Source organism: Caretta caretta, chromosome 6 (genome assembly GCF_965140235.1).
Source record: "Caretta caretta isolate rCarCar2 chromosome 6, rCarCar1.hap1, whole genome shotgun sequence".
Classification (NCBI taxonomy): Eukaryota; Metazoa; Chordata; order Testudines; family Cheloniidae; genus Caretta; species Caretta caretta.
Window position 1 is genome coordinate 91,430,280 of NC_134211.1, and position 19,403 is coordinate 91,449,682.

The following is a 19,403-nucleotide window of genomic DNA, read 5'->3' on the forward strand; positions in this document are numbered from 1 at the left end:
GATCGAGGGACGTGATCGTTCCCCTCTATTCGACATTGGTGAGGCCTCATCTGGAGTACTGTGTCCAGTTTTGGGCCCCACACTTCAAGAAGGATGTGGATAAATTGGAGAGAGTCCAGCGAAGGGCAACAAAAATGATTAGGGGACTGGAACACATGAGTTATGAGGAGAGGCTGAGGGAGCTGGGATTGTTTAGCCTGCAGAAGAGAAGAATGAGGGGGGATTTGATAGCTGCTTTCAACTACCTGAAAGGGGGTTCCAAAGAGGATGGCTCTAGACTGTTCTCAATGATAGCAGATGACAGAACGAGGAGTAATGGTCTCAAGTTGCAGTGGGGGAGGTTTAGATTGGATATTAGGAAAAACTTTTTCACTAAGAGGGTGGTGAAACACTGGAATGCGTTACCTAGGGAGGTGGTAGAATCTCCTTCCTTAGAGGTTTTTAAGGTCAGGCTTGACAAAGCCCTGGCTGGGATGATTTAACTGGGAATTGGTCCTGCTTTGAGCAGGGGGTTGGACTAGATGACCTTCTGGGGTCCCTTCCAACCCTGATATTCTATGATTCTATGACACTCTTCGGTGCACTGAACAGCATTTGGCTGTTTCTTTTTGGTTAGGTCTGTCAGTGGGGCGGCAATTTGGCTGTATTGCGGTACAAATCGTCTGTAATAACTGGCCAAGCCTAAGAAGGATTGAACCTGTTTCTTTGACTTTGGGACAGGCCACTTTTGGATAGCATCCACTTTGGCCTGTAGGGGGCTGATAGTTCCTTGACCCACCTGGTGTCCAAGGTAAATCACTCTGTTTAGGCCTATTTGACACTTCTTAGCCTTAACAATTAGTCCTGCCTCCCTTATGCACTCAAGGACTTTTTGTAGATGTTCTAGGTGTTCTGCCCAGGAATCCGAAAATATGGCCACATCGTCAAGGTAGGCGACTGCATATTCTCCTAATCCCGCTAGGAGACCATCTACAAGTCTTTGGAAGGTGGCGGGTGCATTTCGCAGCCCGAAAGGGAGGATATTAAATTTATACAGCCCGAGATGTGTGATGAAGGCTGACCTTTCCTTGGCGGATTCATCTAGCGGTACCTGCCAGTACCCCTTGGTTAAGTCCAAGGTAGAGATGAACTGGGCCCGTCCCAGTTTCTCTAATAGTTCACCTGTGTGTGTATTGGATAGTTGTCTGGGCGAGTTACAGCATTTAGCTTATGGTAGTCCACGCAAAAACATATCTCCCCATCTGGTTTGGGAACTAGAACCACTGGAGATGCCCATGCACTTCCAGAGGGGCGGATTACACCCATCTGTAACATATCCTGGATCTCCCGGTCTATAGCAGTTTTAGCTTGAGGAGACAACCGGTAAGGTTGGACTTTAATTGGCTGAGCATTACCTGTGTCAATGGAGTGGTATGCCCGTTCAGTCAGTCCTGGGGTGGCTGAGAACGTTGGCGCGTAGCTAGTGCACAGCTCCTTGATCTGCTGTTGCTGCATACGCCCAAGGGTCATGGAGAGGTTCACCTCTTCCACACCACCAGCACTTTTCCCTTCGTAGTAGACACCTTCAGGCCACTCAGTGTCGTCTCCTCCCTGTGCTGTAAACTGACAAACCTTTAATTCTCTGGAATAAAAGGGCTTTAGAGAATTAATATGGTATCCCTTAGGCTTTCGGTTGGAGGTGGGGAATGCTATGAGATAATTAACAGCTCCCAGGCGCTCCTGGACCGTGAATGGCCCTTCCCATGATGCTTCCATTTTATGGGCCTGGAGCGCCTTTAAGACCATGACCTGGTCCCCTACTTCGAAGGAACGCTCTCTGGCATGTTTATCATACCAGGCTTTTTGCTCTTTTTGAGCATCCTGTAAGTTTTCTTTAGCAAGGGCTAAAGAGGTTCGGAGGGTGTTTTGTAGGTTGGTTACAAAGTCCAGAATGTTAGTTCCTGCAGAAGGTGTAAATTCCTCCCATTGCTGCTTCACCAACTATAATGGCCCCTTAACCTCACGGCCATATACAAGTTCAAATGGGGAAAACCCTAAACTGGGATGTGGTACTGCTCTGTAGGCAAAGAGCAACTGCTGCAACACTAGGTCCCAATCATTGGAGTGCTCATTTACGAATTTACGTATCATGGCCACCAGAGTTCCATTAAACTACTCCACCATGCCATTTGTTTGATGGTGGTAAGGAGTGGCAACCAAGTGATTTACCCCATGAGCTTCCCAGAGGTTTTCCATAGTTCCTGCCAGGAAATTAGTCCCTGCATCTGTGAGGATGTCGGAGGGCCAACCTACCCTGGCAAAAATGTCTGCTCGTGCCTGGCACACACTTTTAGCCCTGGTGTTGCTTAGAGCTACTGCTTCCGGCCATCGGGTGGCAAAATCCACAAAAGTCAGTATATACTGCTTCCCTCTGGGTGTCTTTTTCGGAAAAGGACCCAGAATATCCACAGCTACTCACTGAAATGGAACTTCAATGATGGGGAGTGGCTGGAGAGGGGCTTTGACCTGGTCTTGGGGTTTTCCCACTCTTTGGCATACTTCACAAGACCGGACATAGGTAGAAACATCCTTGCCCATTCCCTCCCAGTGGAATGACCCCCCCCAAACGGTCTTTGGTCCTGTTCACCCCAGCATGGCCACTAGGGTGATCGTGGGCTAAGCTCAAGAGCTTGGCCCGGTGTTTAGTTGGAACTACCAACTGTCTCTGAGGATGCCAGTCTTCCTGGTGTCCACCAGAAAGAGTTTCCTTGTATAAAAGTCCTCTTTCTACAACAAACCTGGATCGATTAGAAGAGCTGAGAGGCGGTGGGTTGCTCCGTGCCGCCGTCCAAGCTCTCTGGAGGCTTTCATCTGCTTCCTGTTCGGTCTGGAACTGTTCCCTTGATGCTGGAGACATCAGTTCCTCATGGGATTGTGGACCTATGCTTGGTCCCTCTGGAAGCGATGTAGGGGATGGGGCTGTTTTCGTTGACTGTGAAACGCTCTCCACTGGGACACTATGTTGGGGTTCAGGCTCTGGCTGAGCCTCTTGTGTAGGGTTATGGGCTGCTGCCGGTTCAGGTTCGGTGTGGCCCTCTGGTGTTGAGGTTGCAAATACTGGATTCAGTGCTGGCAATGGGTCTGGTGCTGGTTGTTCGGCTGGTTCCGGTTCTGGGACTGGTTCTGTCTGGGTCTCTGGGACTGGATCTACTACTGCTATTGCAGACATTGGCCTGGCGTCCGGGTCCATCACCTCTGACCGGGTCCTGATAGAAGTTTCCGGAACAGAGCTAGGCCTCACGGCTTGTTTAGCCGCTGGCTGCGGCTGACCATTCCCACCCTCTTGGCTAGCTTCACATGATTGGCCAAGTCTTCATCCAACAGCATGGGGATGGGATAATCATCATAGGCTGCAAAAGTCCACGTTCCTGACCAGCCCTGGTACTGGACAGGCAACTTGGCTGTAGGCAAATTGAAAGAGTTGGACTTGAAGGGTTGAATCGTCACTTGGATCTCTGGGTTGAGTAAATTGGGGTCCACTAAGGAAGCATGGATAGCTGACACTTGTGCTCCGGTGTCCCTCCACGCGGTGACCTTCTTCCTGCCCACACTCACAGTTTCCCTCCGCTCCAAGGGTATCTGGGAGGTATCTGGGCCTGCGGATCTTTCGTGTGATTCCCGTGCAATGAACTGTGATCTGTTGGGGTTCTTAGGGCAATTGGCCTTTACATGCCCCGGCTCGTTACATTTAAAACATCGTCCAGCTGACGGGTCACTGGGGCGAGGTGGTTTGCTGGAGAACGGGGTGGTGGGACGATAAGGTGTCTGGAGGGTTCTTTGGGAGGTAGGTGGGGCCTTGGGCGGCCCCTGGTAATAGGATGTGGTCTGGGGTGGTCCCTTCTGGTCTCCGCTCCAACTGCGACCAGTTTTCTTCTTCTCGGCCACCTCCACCCATCTGGCTCCTATCTCTCCTGCTTCGATTACAGTTTTGGGCTTCCCATCTAGGATGTATCTTTCTATTTCCTCAGGAACACCCTCTAAGAATTGTTTTATTTGCATTAGGAAGGGCAAATTTACTGGAAATTCAACACTTGCTCCTGATATCCAGGCATCCCAATGTTTCATAATGCGGTAGGCATGTCGGGTAAATGACACGTCTGGTTTCCACCTTAGGGCTCTGAACTTCCGACGAGAATGCTCGGGTGTTATTCCCATTCTGACTCTTGCCTTGTATTTAAACAGTTCATACTTGTTCATGTGTTCTTTAGGCATTTCAGCCGCCACCTCAGCTAAGGGTCCACTGCTCTACCATGTATTGGTCGGTAGAGATGCTGTAGCCAAGGCAGGCCCTTTCGAAGTTTTCTAAGTATCATCGCCTGCCTCATCGTATCATCGCCTGCCTTGTAGGTGGGGAACTTTCTGGGATGGGAAGTGGTACCTGGAGAAGGATTGCTAGGGTTTGTTGGTATATTCTGCTGAGCCTTTACCTTCTCCATCTCCAGTTCATGCTTCCTCTCTTTTTCCTTCTCCTCCTCCACATGCTTCCTCTCTTTTTCCTTCTCCTCCTACACATGCTTCCTTGCCTCCATTTCCCTCCTGTGGGCAGCCTCCTGTACCTCCTTCTCCAGCTGCATGAGTTCTATCTGTCTTTCATGTTCCATTTGTTTTTCTTCAGCCTGAAATCTGGCTAATTCCAGCTTTTGTTGAGCCGTGGATTCTGTCATCCTAACCTCTCTGTTTTTAACTAACTTTACACCCGAGGTTTAGAAATAAACAAACAAAACTTGGCTGTAAAATTTTGCTGTGCTGGAATAGGATACCTATTCTCTGATAGTGATTGTCAGCCTACAGAAAAAGACAATTCCCTTTGTCTCTGCTCTGGCCCCAAATCAAAGCAAAAAACCTCCAACTACTTGGAAACCTGCTTACCAGCAGCCCAAAGGAAAAAAAAAATCCTTTTCAAACCTGTGCTCCTTGTAAAAAAACCCCAAAATCGTAAAAAAAAAAAACAACCCTGCCACTTTTGTCTACAGGCAAATGGGTAGAACACCCCCCTATTTACTTTTAGGGAAAAAGAAAAAAAAACTCTGGTTTGCGAAGACTGTGAATTTCCCTGCAGGAGGTTAACTACTCTGCCTCCAGGCAAAGAAAACCTGCAATTCACGAAGATAATCCCCTTTTCTCTCTGCTCTGGCACCAAAGCAGAGAAAAAACTAGCTGCTTTCAGTTGGACCTCCTTTCCAGCAGCTCCAAAGGAAAAAAAAATATGTCCTTTTTAAAATCTGTTTTTCTGGTTCAAAAAATCTCAAATTGATCTCAAAAGGATTTCAGGTTAATCCCACCACTCTGCCACCATGTCAAGGTTCCTTCGCCACTCTGAACTCTAGGGTACAGATGTGGGGACCTGCATGAAAACCTCCTAAGCTTACTTTTACCAGCTTAGGTTAAAACTTCCCCAAGGTACAAATGAATTTTACCCTTTGCCCTGGGATTTCTACTGCCACCACCAAACTTTTATCTGGGTTTATTGGGAAACGTAGTTTGGACACATCTTTCCCCCCGAAATCCTCCCAACCCTTGCACCCCACTTCCTGGGGAAGGTTTAGTAAAAATCCTCACCAATTTGCATAGGTGACCACAGACCCAAACCCTTGGATCTTAGAACAATGAAAAAACATTCAGTTTTCTTACAAGAAGACTTTTAATAGAAGTAATGGAATCACCTCTGTAAAATCAGGGTGGTAGATACCTTACAGGGTAATTAGATTCAAAACATAGAGAATCCCTCTAGGCAAAACCTTAAGTTACAAAAAAGACACACAGACAGGAATAGTCATTCTATTCAGCACAGCTCTTTTCTCAGCCATTTAAAGAAACCGTAATCTAACACATACCTAACTAGATTACTTACTAAAAGTTCTAAGACTCCATTCCTGTTCTGTCCCCGACAAAAGCAGCATACCGACAGACACAGACCCTTTGTTTCTCTCCCTCCTCCCAGCTTTTGAAAGTATCTTGTCTCCTCATTGGTCATTTTGGTCAGGTGCCAGCGAGGTTACCTTTAGCTTCTTAACCCTTTACAGGTGAGAGGATTTTTCCTCTGGCCAGGAGGGATTTTAAAGGGGTTTACCTTTCCCTTTATATTTATGACAGCAGGGGATAAAAATGCAGGGGCACTCAGTTTCCCCCCTCGCTCCCCATAAATTATGTGCTTCTCCACTGTTCACATTAGTGCGAGCCAAGCACAGTGGAAAAAGAGGTTGGGCAAGCACCCCCCACCCAGCTCTGCTGATGCATCTCTGTCCTGAACTGAGACACCATCCCAGAGCTGCTCCAAACCTGGGTTCCCTATACCCAGAGACTTGATCAGGATTACTCCTGACCCACAACCCACCTGGCTATTCCAATGCTGGGCCTCTCACGCATAGTGCTGCTGAGACACATCTCGTCTGTCCCACCACATGCCCTGCTATCCTGTCCTGGGCCTTTCCTGAGACTGTCAATCATCTGAATTTTGGGACTGAGAAAATGCCCCTTGGAGAGCTACCTGTGGCCTAAAAATATTTGAAACCCAGATCTATGGAAGGGCAAACAATAGTTCAGTAACCCAACAGCCAAGCTAGCCGCCAGCCACAAATTAATAATGCATGGTGACATAGCTGGCGTTAACAAAGCACATGGTAGTCTTCTGATATCCCTTCTAGAATGTAAGTGCCACCAAGGTATTCAGGATCTTATGATGTGCCATGTAGTGTAATGTTAAATAAAAATATGGAATTCTGTGTAAAGGGACAGACAGTTTGGCCCCTCACCCAGCATAGGCAACTCCTGCCCGGTGCCCACTGTAATCACCCCATTCTGCACACAAACAGCTTGGGGTTAGCATCAGCAGTGACTGAAAGTCGTTGCCACCTGCTGGCTGTTAAATATCTTGTGTGAAGGAACTGCTGGGTCTCTGTCCAGTGCCTAGTGACACAGGTGTTCTGCTCACAATTGGCAGCATCACAGTCGCAGCCCCCACTTTCTTGTTGGCAGTCACCACAATGGTGTCAAGTACTGACTAGGCTCTAGAGGGGCCCCATCAGGTCAGGGATGAGGAACAGGGGTGGAATGGAAGGGATAAGCGGCAGAGCCACGACCCATGCTGTACCTGGTCTGTGGATGTAGGGTTTCAGTCTCTAGGAGGTTTCCCTGTGGGACTGGCTCTGTTAATCCTTGCAAGTGTGCTCACTTCTCTTCCTCTTCTCCTGGCAGATCAAAGAGCTCTTTGTGAGTTTTGAGGACACTCCCCTGGGAGCAGCATCCCTGGCCCAGGTCCACAAGGCGGTGCTGCAGGATGGGAGGACAGTGGCAGTGAAAGTCCAGCACCCGAAAGTTCAGGCTCAAAGCGCCAAGGACATTTTGTTGATGGAGGTAAGCCAGAGCACCTTCCGTGCAAACATGCTGGGCCAAATTCACTCTAGGTGGCCCTTGATGGGCCAGATTCACCCAGGTGGCAGATACCACTGATCTCTATGGGGTTATGAGCATAATGACCTGCGCCCTGTATCCCAAAACGCTCTACAAAGATAAATAATGTGGTTAGAGCCTTACAAAAATAAAACACAAAATCAGTGAGGGCTGCACTGTCAGGGATGAGATTGTGTGGATGGAGGGATTGGAGTCTAGTGCTGGATGAGCAGATGGGGAGAAAGGGAGCTGGGGGGAGGGGAAAAAGAAGAGAGCGAAAAGGTCTGTGAGAAAGACCTGAGTAAGTCCATGGAGGTTTCAGAAACAAGAGGCCAAGTCCTGAAATCCTTACACTGGCCCAACTCCAGTTAACTTTGGGATCTGGCCCAAAGAGGGCATTTTCTGACTGGATTCTGAAATGCATGGGGAGTAACTAGAGTTGTCTGATTATGGGGATGAAGAGGTTGTGTTCTCCTGTGCTTCTGAGAAAGTGGGCAGTGGCATCCTGCACATTCAGGGGTCCAGAGAGCAGGACCTGGGCAGGCTGAGGAGCAGAGAGTTGCAATAGCGAAGAGGAGGAGGAATGTGCCCCTGGCATGGTCAGACCTGCTCAGCCTGCAGGTTTCCTTGCAGTCAGGGCTGTAAGAGTTACAATGAAAAAATTATTCCCTTTGACTGATATTTCTGATTGCATCAGTCACTCTGACGAGATCTCTTCTGCACTTTGCGTGTGAGTTATATAGAGGCTACCAGGATGACCATGGCATGCTTCGCTTAAGTCCAGGACCACATGGAAGAGGCTGAGTAGAGTCAGGGCAGGAGGAAGAACAAGAAAGATGACAAAGTGTGAGATCGGGACAAGAGGAAATTGTGTGTGAAGGATCCAGGGTCCAGACCCTCAAGTAGGTCTACACAGCCCATGGGAGTGAGCCTCCCAGCTTGGGTGGACAGACTTGGATTAATGGGGCTCACGCTAGGGCCCTAAAAATAGCTGTGTAGACAGTGCTTTGAAGTTGCGGCTTGGGCTGTGAAGTCTGGGCCAGCGGGCTGTGTAGATATACCCAGCGGCACATTCTCTCTATTAACATAGGCAGTTACCAGCACATTCCCCAGTGTGTAGCTGTGACGTGCTGGATTGGATTTCTTTTTGCCTGTTGTACTATTAGGAGACATTTAAATAAATACATTTATGACTCTTTCTTCTCTGTTTTGGAAAGCTTGAAACTAAAAAAATCTATTTCCTTCCTGAAATGTATTATTCTCCTTCCTGTTCACATACTCTGGTTTGTCCCAGTAGGGATGCCAGCAAGCGTCTGTTACGTATGCACTCACATTACTGTAGGGTCACTTGTGAGTGCTGGTGCTTGTTACTGTACAGTTGCTCATGAATGCTCCCGGCATATATTGTCTTGTTTTTGAAAGGTTTCTTGTAAGTGCTGAGCTGCACACGTTGGCTTGCTGTTATTGTAGGGTTGTGTGCATGTGCCTGGCCTTTGCCATGGGTTTTTTCAGACTCTGTTTAGATTCATGCTGATTTACATCATCTGAGCATCTGGCCCTTTAAGAATTACACATACTTTGCAACTAGATAGGAGGTCGCATTTAGGACCATTTAAATACTGATTGATACAGTCTCCTACAGAGAGTGATGAGAGAGAATCAGAAAAGCTGGATGGAAAATTTACAATTTCACTGCCTTTATTTGCGGGTTCCATAGCATCATTGCTGACTCTTTAAAAATCAGGACAGCATCTGATAAATCCAGAGGGAGATCCCACTCAACTCTCCCTACATCCACCTTATTCCAGGACTGTATTCTAGACAGCTCTTGAAAAGGGCCAGACAAATTGTTATTAAGTATGTCCTTGTTAATTTTAAAGTCATTAAATCGACTTGAATCATTATTTTAAAAAGCAGAAAACAGCGTATAAATGTTCGGCTCACAAGCATCAGTGCAGTAATCCTGCAGCCCTGGAAAGTTTTTGTGCAGATGTACACGGAGATCACTGGTTACATTTCATTTGGGTGACATAACTTTGAGAGAATTTATGCCCCCAGACATAATGGGAGAAAATCATTCAATAAGATCTGAAACCCAGTGATTACATTTTTAAAAGGACACCGTAGACTGAGTTTAGGACTGACATTTAGATAAGAGAAGTTGGAGGGGGGTGTGAATAAATGGTTTCACACAGCTGAACAGGAGCAGAAATGGTTCATTAATTTATTTTTGTTTTACATTTCAATGGTATCTGCCTTTCTGTGTGTTGCAAACATTCCCACTGCAGTGCAGGAAACCCTAACTCACAGTGTTGAGCCAGGAAGTGAAACAGTCTAGATTCACACACAGACGGGTCTATTTTCATTTTCCTGGCTTAGTGAAGAACAAAACAGATGGTATAAACCATGCAAAGTGAATTACTTTTTAAAAAGTCTTTTCATTTTAGGACTCTCAGATGGCTTTAATAACAAACTGAATTTTTTTTTTTTAAAGATATGGGTCCAGATCCTCAGCTGCTGTCAGTTGGCTACTGAAATCAGTAGAGCTGCAGCAATTTACACAGCTTTACTTGAGTTTTATGCTGACTGTGTCCCTTAACTGAACACAGGAATTTTTTGCTAGAACATTTTATAACTAGGATTATGCCACCAAATGCAGTCTCTTGCATTTGAAGAACCATCTTGCTGGGCCATCCTCTATTTCCTCTAGGAAGGACTGTCCATCACTTGCCCCCCTAGATTTCCTCTTTCTGGTCTTGTACTTTATTAAGTATTTGTGTAAACAGAAATGTCCATTAAACATTTAAGTTAAGATTTGCAAAGTCGCCTAAGGAGTCTGACTGCCCAGTAACTATTCATTTTAATGGGAACTGGGTATCCAGATCCCTTAGGCAGCATTGCCAATTTCAGTCTGACAGGTTAATAAGTCAAAACCCCAGGACAGCTGAGGGTGGGCTCTGACCCTCGAAGGGAGTGTTTTTGCAAGGGCTGCAGCCTTCTATCTGTAAAGAAAATTGGCCTTCATTTCTGAACTGCCCAGTGGCATTTTCCTGTGTCCGCGAAGTTCTTGCTTAGCAGCGTAAGGAGTAACGTAAAGGTGACAGGCCTTATTTTAGATGTTCCTATTTCACATTAGCTGAAGGCCATTAAATGAAACTGAACAGTGATTCATCAAATCACAGGAATCAGACATTCAAAAAAGACCTTATGGGTCACTTAGTCTGACCCCTTCAGGGACCAGAGTGATCACACCATACAGCCTATCCTCCAGGGCTTTGCCTTGTCTAGTTTTAAACGCACCATGCAGTGGGGCTCCTACTGCTTCCCTTGGGTGGCTTTCCTACCATTTAACAGCTCAGCAGGCATGTTGGTCACAGCTAGTGCGGGTGCAGCAGACCAGACCTTGTCTTCCAGGAGAAGGCCATTGCATTGCCCTGTTGCACCATGACAGTGCATTAGCCCCAGAGGTATTTGGAGCGGTTTGGTTTTTTGGTCCTCAGGCAATGTGGGACAAAGCAGGTTTGCCCTGTGACAACAGGGGTAGGTAGGGGACAGGCACTTCCTGTGACTCGTTCTCTCCCTTGCCAGGTTTGGAGCACTGAAGGTGGGAGCTGTACTCAGCCTCAGTTAAGAGCAAGGGGCTCCTGACTGGAGAGGAAAGCAGCCAGGTGCAGCTCTGGGTGCTGGGAGCTGTGTATTGCTGCCGGGTCCTGTAATGCTGCCTGCTGAGCAGCTCGGGAGCAGTGGTGCAGCTGGTCCGTCACTTTCTTGATTTCAGATTCTCCTGCTGACCGTGAAGCAGATCTTCCCAGACTTTGAGTTCATGTGGCTGGTGGATGAAGCTAAGAAGAATTTGCCCCTGGAGTTGGATTTCCTCAATGAGGGGAGGAATGCTGAAAAGGTGGCCCACATGCTCAAGGACTTTGATTTCCTGAAGGTAGGAGAGCGTGTGCATGTCACACGTGTATGTGCTAATTTATGTGCATGCGCAGGCAGGAGTCAGGGATGGCACATCAGCTCACTGCGGGAGGACAATGATGTATAGCAACAATCTTCTGTTTTGAAGTGAATGTAATGCTGGTGATAGTGGTGGATCACCAGTGCTGGAGACTGACGGCCCGATCAGGCCCATCAATGTGCCTCATCCGTGACTGGAGGAATGAGGTGGAGTGAGAGGGGAGTTCAGTTCCCATGGCCCAGTTGGTGCTGGGCTTCTCCGCTGAGACCAGCTAGGAACTGAGCTGAGACTCGCCAACTCGTTTTCATACTGCAGGCCACTGAAGACCTGGCAGATGGTAACAGCTTTCTGTCACTACCACGCTGGGCTGGTTCAAAATTTGGATTTAGGGATGAAAGTCCCTGTACCCTGTGACTCATCGTCTCTGAGCCAGCCAGCCCTGCTCACATCTGGGTTAGATTGTCACCTCCTGGGCCAGGGAGATTGATTCCATCAATTCTTCGCCTCGTCATGAGCGCTGTGAATTTGCCATTAGCTGCTGGGCCATCCGATGGCACCTTTCCTGGGTTTCCTCTGAAGCAAGGGCTAGAAATGGAGTTCAAACAGAAGAGCTGGGCTGTAACTAATGAGGTCAGGTTGGGACAGGTATGCTGAGCGAGAGAGCCCATGCATATTGCAGTGGGAGGAAGGACACTTCCCCTTGAGTCCACCCCCACTGCACACAGACACCCTCATCACCCAGTGTACGTACAGAACCCCTCTCCAGGTGTGCACATCCATAGCCAAACACACAACTCCCTTATGCACACACTGTGTCCACCCTATGTACTGATGCACAGCTACAGCAACACACACATCTGTCTCCTCAAAAACCACCACACTTATCTGCCCACATGCATATTTACGTAGTCCTCTCATGCTCATCACCATATAGACAGCCATGTGTGTATGTGCGTACGCCCACAGGTTCCCCACTGAAATGTTCAGGGTGTGCACAAATTCACCCCACATACGCACACTGAAATGCGCATGCACAACGCCCATCCTCATGCTTCCACATGTGCATACAAACACACCTTTTCATATGCACACTCAGACACTGGCATGCAAATGCATTTGCGCACACACACACACGTACGAACAAATGCACTCACATGACACAAGCACACATGCACGCATGCATCAGCACAATTCTCTCCCTTTGCCTTTCACTTCCTGGTGGAAGTGACAGATGCCCAAGACCATGTGAGTTTTCATCAGATTTTGCAGGGTGTTGCTTCCCTCATCCCTCCTGCCTGTCCTGCCATTCCTCATATCCTGGCTGTGGACATGAGACGATCCTTTTGGAGCTCAGTGGCATCATGTGACTGCTTTTCCCTAGACACAGTTACAACCCAGTAGGACATTGGGGTGGCAGGAGACCAAGGACCAACAATTCTGCTGAGGAGATGCTTATCAAAAGTGATGCATCTTGGAGAGCTGTGTCCATCGCTGTGTAAGTAGGATATTATGGAGTAAATCCCCATGGACATGGCCAATCAGGTCCTCATGGTTTAAAGAACTGTCAGGATATTTATACAGGTAACAATAACAGATGGCAAGATGGCTAAATAATGGATTCTCCCATCTGACCTGCCGATTCTGAGATGTGTTCATCAACACGTAGGCAACAGGAGATTTGGGCTCCTGTATCATTAATTTTCCTTAACACACAACTAAGCTAGGGAGTGGATTTTTGCTGTGAACCCAGTTGAGCTTTTAAAGCCAGAGATAAATTGTTTCCATGCACTGGCATTATAGCCAAACATCTGTGAGTAATTCAAGAATCCCCAAAATGTTTGTCTCACATCTCCAAATGCTTGTATGGGGCTTAGTAACCCTTATAACCCTCCACTGTAAATCTCAAGATGGGGATGAGTGTCAGCTTGGAATTGAAATCCTCTAAGGCCATTGGGATCAGTGTGTTTAGGAGCTAGTGCTGCAGGTAACTGCAGGAGCTTGGGAACCTGTTAATTTTGGAGTCTGTGTCCAGTGGCTGTGGGGCTTTTAACTTCCTGACAAGTTTCAAAATAATCAAAGTCCAGATGGGATGGATCTAGGGGAGACTGAGTGTAAGTGCCCTTGTCTTTCATGTTGGACATATGGCTTCAAATCCCAGGCAGCCAACACATGATGGCTGTAGGGAGCATTGCACAGCAGGACTGAGGGGCCCTGGAAGAGCTGGCTGAAAGGGACCCGGGACAGAATAGCAGGGGCTGCTAGGGGACAGGATTGAGGTGTGGTGGGCATAGGACTGGAATAGCAGGGAAGGCTGCAGGTCAGGAGTGACGAGTATTCATGGACCTGTGAGGAGAACAAGAACTGGAGTTCTAGAGGGCAGCAGATGAGGTTGGAGGCACTTTCACTAACCACTGCCCCTCAGAACTGAAGTTATAAAACAAATGCAGTCAGCTTAGGGGTTGTGATGAGCTACAGTGGCATGGCTGGTTCCCCTGGCCTCAGTCATACTAGGTGGGCAGCACTGCTTCCCTCTCCCAGGCTTGCCTCAGGGTCATGGACCCTTGCTGTGGACGGTAGTGGGCCCACTCCGTAGTGTAGAGTATCCATTCAGCTAAGGTGGCTCCCACTTAGCCCTGCTACTGGAGGGTGCCGTGAGGTGAAGCTCTTTCCAGTGGGAGCATTGGCAATCTGGCTCGCTCGGCGACAGCAGGAGTCTCAGCCTGCACAGAACGTGGTAGGAGATGCAAGCTGGTGCTTATGGAAAAGGAGCCAAGCTGGTTTAGGACTCCAGTTATGCCGAGTCTCCGTGTAACACTGGGGCCAGTTACTTCACCTCTTTGTACCTCACTCAGCCCGATTTACCGCAGCTTGAGCAGAAAGCACTGTGACGTTTTTGCGGTTGTGTGACAATGTCACGTGTGCAATGAGATGCCTACGGGTCTCCCAGTGTTTCCGTGACAAACCCCTTATTTGTGAGGCTTAATTTTTCTCCCGTTTCAATTGCTGACAGCCTGAAGTGCATGGCGCTTGTCTGCCTGGGTCCATTGATGTTCCAAAGGGCACCGTCGAGAGACTAATGATGATTACTTATCATTTATAGAGCTGTGTAAGTGTGCACTGTGCCCAACAAATAAGAACTGGGGTTCTTGCCTGGAGGAACTGACAGTGTGATTCAGACGCATGCAACAGGTAATAGTTAAATGTCTGACCCTTAGAAGGGCTGATCGTCTAACAACACCGACGAACAACAGTGGATGTCGCAAGTGCTCAGTGCCTTGGAGAGTCAGGCCTTATATGTGGACAGGAGATGGAGTTGCTGAGACCGTTGTGGTTTTAAAGTGCCTGGTATTATGTCTAGGTGCGTTGTCTCTGCCCACACTCACTGTGCTGAGGGGAGAGGCCTGTGGTCTCCAGTGCTTTTCATCAGCATTAAATGCAGTTAAAGTAACCAAGGAAAAGCACCCATGTGGGTGGATGTGTTGGCATCCCTTATTGCATGTAGGGAGAGAACATGGGTCCCTTTTCACCTCCACTATAAAGTTCCTTTCTTCCTTCCTCTTTTCCTCACTGGTGCATGATTCCCTTGCTGTTGCTGTCCCATGATTTGGCCGAACGTTCCATTGTCCCATTCCAGGTCCCTAGGATCTACTGGGAGCTGTCTACCAGGCGCGTCCTTCTCATGGAGTTTGTGGAAGGTGGGCAGGTGAATGACAGGGCCTATATGGAGAGGAACAGCATCGACGTCAATGAGGTAAATTGTCACCCATCTCTGAGGTCAGATGCTGAGGGTGTTGCATAGAGATGGAAATGGTGATGTTATTAGACGTGGTATCGCTGAGGCTGATCGTCCATGAAGAACCAAAAAGGGATGACACGCACATAAATAGAACAGCATCTGCGGTGGCACATCTGAGAGAGAACTCTCAATTCTTGTGCTTCAGGGCATAAGAGATGACCACTTGCTGGGATCAGAAAGGTTCCCCCCAACCCATCTACCCTGTAGGATTGCAGAGTAGTATGGATTGACTAAAGGGAGTTCACATCTTTCTCTGCAGTCTGTGCTGTGGTTTGTTGTAGGAGACAGGACACTGGGTGAGTATCTTGCTCAGATAATAGGCGGACTGTTGGTTTGTTCCATGATGGCAATTCATGTTATCCTAGGAAACAGAGTCACCTTCTAAAACAGCATCCTTCCTCTTCTCTCTTCTGCATTTTGGCAGGACTTTAACCTTCTCTAAAGTGGGGGTGCTGGTGGGACTTTTGCCTTTAAGTTGAAACATTGTTGGAATTTAGCTTACGTCCCTGTCATAAATATAAAGGGAAGGGTAAACACCTTTAAAATCCCTCCTGGCCAGAGGAAAAACCCTTTCACCTGTAAAGGGTTAAGAAGCTAGGATAACCTCGCTGGCACCTGACCAAAATAACCAATGAGGAGACAAGATACTTTCAAAAGCTGGGGGGAGGGAGAAACAAAGCCTCTCTCTCTCTCTCTCTGTGATGCTTTCGCTGGGGACAGAACAGGAATGGCGTGTTAGAACTTAGTAAGTAATCTAACTAGATGTGCGTTAGATTCTGTTTTTTTTAAATGGCTGAGAAAATAAGCTGTGCTGAATGGAATGGATATTCCTGTTTTTGTGTCTTTTTGTAACTTAAGGTTTTGCCTAGAGGGATTCTCTATGTTTTGAGATAGATGTATTTACCATCCTGATTTTACAAAGGTGATTCTTTTTACTCTTTCTTCTATTAAAATTCTTCTTTTAAGAAACTGAATGTTTTTTTCATTGTTCTTAAGATCCAAGGGTTTGGGTCTGTGTTCACCTATGCAAATTGGTGAGGATTTTTATCAAATCTTCCCCAGGAAAGGGGGTGTAAGATTTGGGAGGATTTTGGCCGGAAAGATGTTTCCAAACGGACTTGTTCCCAGTAACCGGTGTTAGACGTTTGGTGGTGGCAGCGAAAGTCCAAGGGCAAAAGGTAAAATAGTTTGTACCTTGGGGAAGTTTAAACCTAAGCCGGTAAAAGTAAGCTTAGGAGATTTTCATGAAGGTCCCCACATCTGTACCCTAGAGTTCAGAGTGGGGAAGGAACCTTGACAGTCCCTAACAAGTTTTAGGGGTCTCTGCATGGCTTTGGATAGCATCTTTTGAAAGAGCCATAGAACAGAGGTCATAGCAGATCATGGTTATTAAAGAGTTTGCAAGAGTCACAGTGTTAACCTTGGTGTGCTTCTCAGATTCCAATTGCGTCATTATATTCTGCTTCCCTAAATCTCCTTCTCTAGTCCCCTCTGTCGTTGAAACTGAGAACAGTTTTCCTCATCACTTCCTGTCCTAAACAGTTGTATAATGTTGCTACACACTATTAAACAGCTGCCATGTTTCATCCCAGAGGTGGCAGCATTTCAGTGAAGTTTGAAGTGTTTTCTATGTATGGAAGTTGATAAAGCATTTTGGGTTCCTTGACATGAAAGGGACTGGAGGAAAGCAAGATATTACCACCTGAAAGGGCTGAGAACAGGCCGGGGGGAAGGTTTTTGAGCCATTGAATGATGTGTCAACCCTCCCTTCCCAATCTGTGAGTGTTGATTGAGTCTGTGCTGCCAGCCTTTTCCCCTGTGCACTATTGATGAGCCTCAAAGCACCACTTGGTTGACTAGCTATCAAAGAGCTACAGCATAAAATCAATTGTACTTAATCTGTCCCTCCGCTCGTCTCTGAAGTCTGGACGCCTCGTCCCTCCCCTCCCTTTTTATCCGTGGCAGAGTTCACTCACCGTCAATTAAGGATGTTCCAAAGAACAGCTGGGGGAAGGGAACTATGTGTGTGTTAGCCCCTTCTAGGCTAGGAAGTTGTCTGTATCCCCTCAACTGTTCCCAGAAGGCATCAGACACCTCCCTGACTACCGAGGCACACAGAGTTGTCAGGGCAGCACTGGGCAGGTGGGGACCAGGACTAGTGTCTTCCTACCCTTCCCAGCTGATCTGCATTTCACCTGTTCCTTTATGTTGTAGTGAGGTGAGCCAATGAGAGGCAACTGTCCCTTTCCCAATAAAGGGAGGCAGCTGCTTTCTGAAATATGTCTGCTGGGGAGTTCAGTTGGGAAAGTGCGAGGAACAAAACAAGGCAAACATTGATGCTGAATTTGAGAGGAGGCACGCCCCTCCCAGCCATAGGCTTCTTGTCATGTCGGACAAGACAAGGGCAAGTGCAGAATACTTTGTATTTTCCTTGCAAAATGGCTGGTCAGGCCCCCATTTTTATTCAGAGAGCTTCCTCACCCAGCTCCCCCTGGCAGCTGACGGCGTAGACCCTCACTCACTTGCACACACGTTCTTTGCATGGCACATGCAGCTGGCTGAGTCAGTGGAACCTCTCTAATAGCACTTGCACCCAAGTGCAGGGCTCCCGTCTGGGAGCTGCAGTTCAGGCCCTTAGCCTTGCCATGCACGTTTGCATCCCTAGGCTGTGTCACGGGGTTCACTCACTGCAGGTGCACCTCCTTGTGGCCAGGCATGGTGTAGCGGCTGTCTCCCCAATGGCACCCACTGCCAACGGTTGTGCCGTCGCTGTGGTGGTCTCTCTTCCTGCAGCTTGGCCCTCTAGTCAGGTAGTGCTTTAGTCCACCCCTTCCAGGATAACAGAGTCCAGCCAAGCTATAGTCCAAAGACCTTACAGCATGTCTTCCCTCTGTCTCTGGGCTCTGTGGTCCTTACTGTCTTGGGGATTCCGTCTACTCTTGGTTCCTGCCCAGAAACTCGGTAGTTTGACAGCAAGGTTTACTCCTTGCTGCCTCCCTGGATGGCTTCTTACTTCTTCTGTTTCTCCAAGAGTGAGTGCAGACTCTCTCCTGGCAGCCCCTTTCTATTACAAACTTCCCAGCTTTATAATCACCACCCAGCCCCTCCCCAGCTGGTCTTCATTATCAGTTCAGCCTAGCTTTCTCTGTCCCTCTCTCTTGCAGGTGCTGCCGGGTATGTTAATTGGCCTCTCACGGTAACCCCTTCTGGGCCTGTGTGGGGTACGTGCCCCATCACAGGTTGGTTGAGGTCTGCATCCGAACCCCACAGCATTGGGGATGTGTCTCATCAGCAGTGTGCACAGCACACACATTGCCTTCCTTGTGTAGGCTTTGCTATAGGGAAGTTGCCTTGTGTTTACCAAGATAAATGCATCTGTGACTAGTGCTGTGAAATGTCTGGTCTGTGAAGAGCTGTCCCAGTGTGACTCACAAGGCGCTGATGGTTCATTGACTTTGCAAGCAAGGGAGACTAAAAGAGCCTGGTCCCCAGCAGATCCTTCACCCTCCTCCGTTCACCTTAACCCAGTGGGGACTTCGCAGCCTTGCTTTGATCAACCACATAATCAGGCTTGGCCACCAGTTTGTTCCAGACAGGAGCAGCCAGCTCTAGTCATGGAAACATAATTAGGAAACATTTCAGCATGGTTAGCCCTGAGATCCAGCCTTTCCTGTTGGACTGATCTCTGTGGTGGGTGCCTGTTCCTCAGCACTCAAGCCGCTCTGTGAGAGAAACTCCTTTCAGAGTGAACTCGATGCTGGTGAGTGGTGCCAAATTGACAGCCTGAAGACTGAAGGCCTCTCTGCCTTCCACTGCTCTGAAGCAACTCCTTCTAGGGAGGAGCGGGGAGTTCACGTTCCATGACCTGTTCAGTGTTTGGCCTCACTGCTGGGGCTGGTAACGTAGAGTGCCAATGCCTGACTTGAACTGGCAACCTAGAGGTCTGGCACTTAAAATCCATAGTGAAAGGTACTTTAAAAACACCATAGACCAAGAGAGAGAGAGAGAGCGGACAGCTCCATATCCCATTATCTCTTGAGCCCTCTGATCCACCCTGCTCCTTGCTTCTGCCCTGAGGCTGCACTGGAATTGGTAACCTAGAAGAACAAGGGTCTATATTTCATGCCCAACCCCCTGAGCCAGCCACTTGGTGACTTTTCTTAAAGACTGGGGTCAACCCTCTCCCTCCCTGCTTGCTGCTGGAGCCCCCATATCTTGTAT

General features: G+C 48.0%; 1 protein-coding gene across 6 annotated transcripts in view; it reads left to right on the forward strand.

Moving 5' to 3' along the window:
* Nucleotides 1-19,403, forward strand: part of ADCK1 (aarF domain containing kinase 1) — a 135,255-nt gene that overhangs the window by 98,921 nt on the left and 16,931 nt on the right. For all 6 annotated transcript variants that reach the window (XM_048854311.2, XM_048854312.2, XM_048854313.2 and 3 more), the window contains 3 exons: nt 7,234-7,392; nt 11,207-11,365; nt 15,021-15,137. In XM_048854311.2, coding sequence (XP_048710268.2) covers nt 7,234-7,392; nt 11,207-11,365; nt 15,021-15,137 — 435 coding nt within the window. The remainder of the gene's footprint in view (nt 1-7,233; nt 7,393-11,206; nt 11,366-15,020; nt 15,138-19,403) is intronic.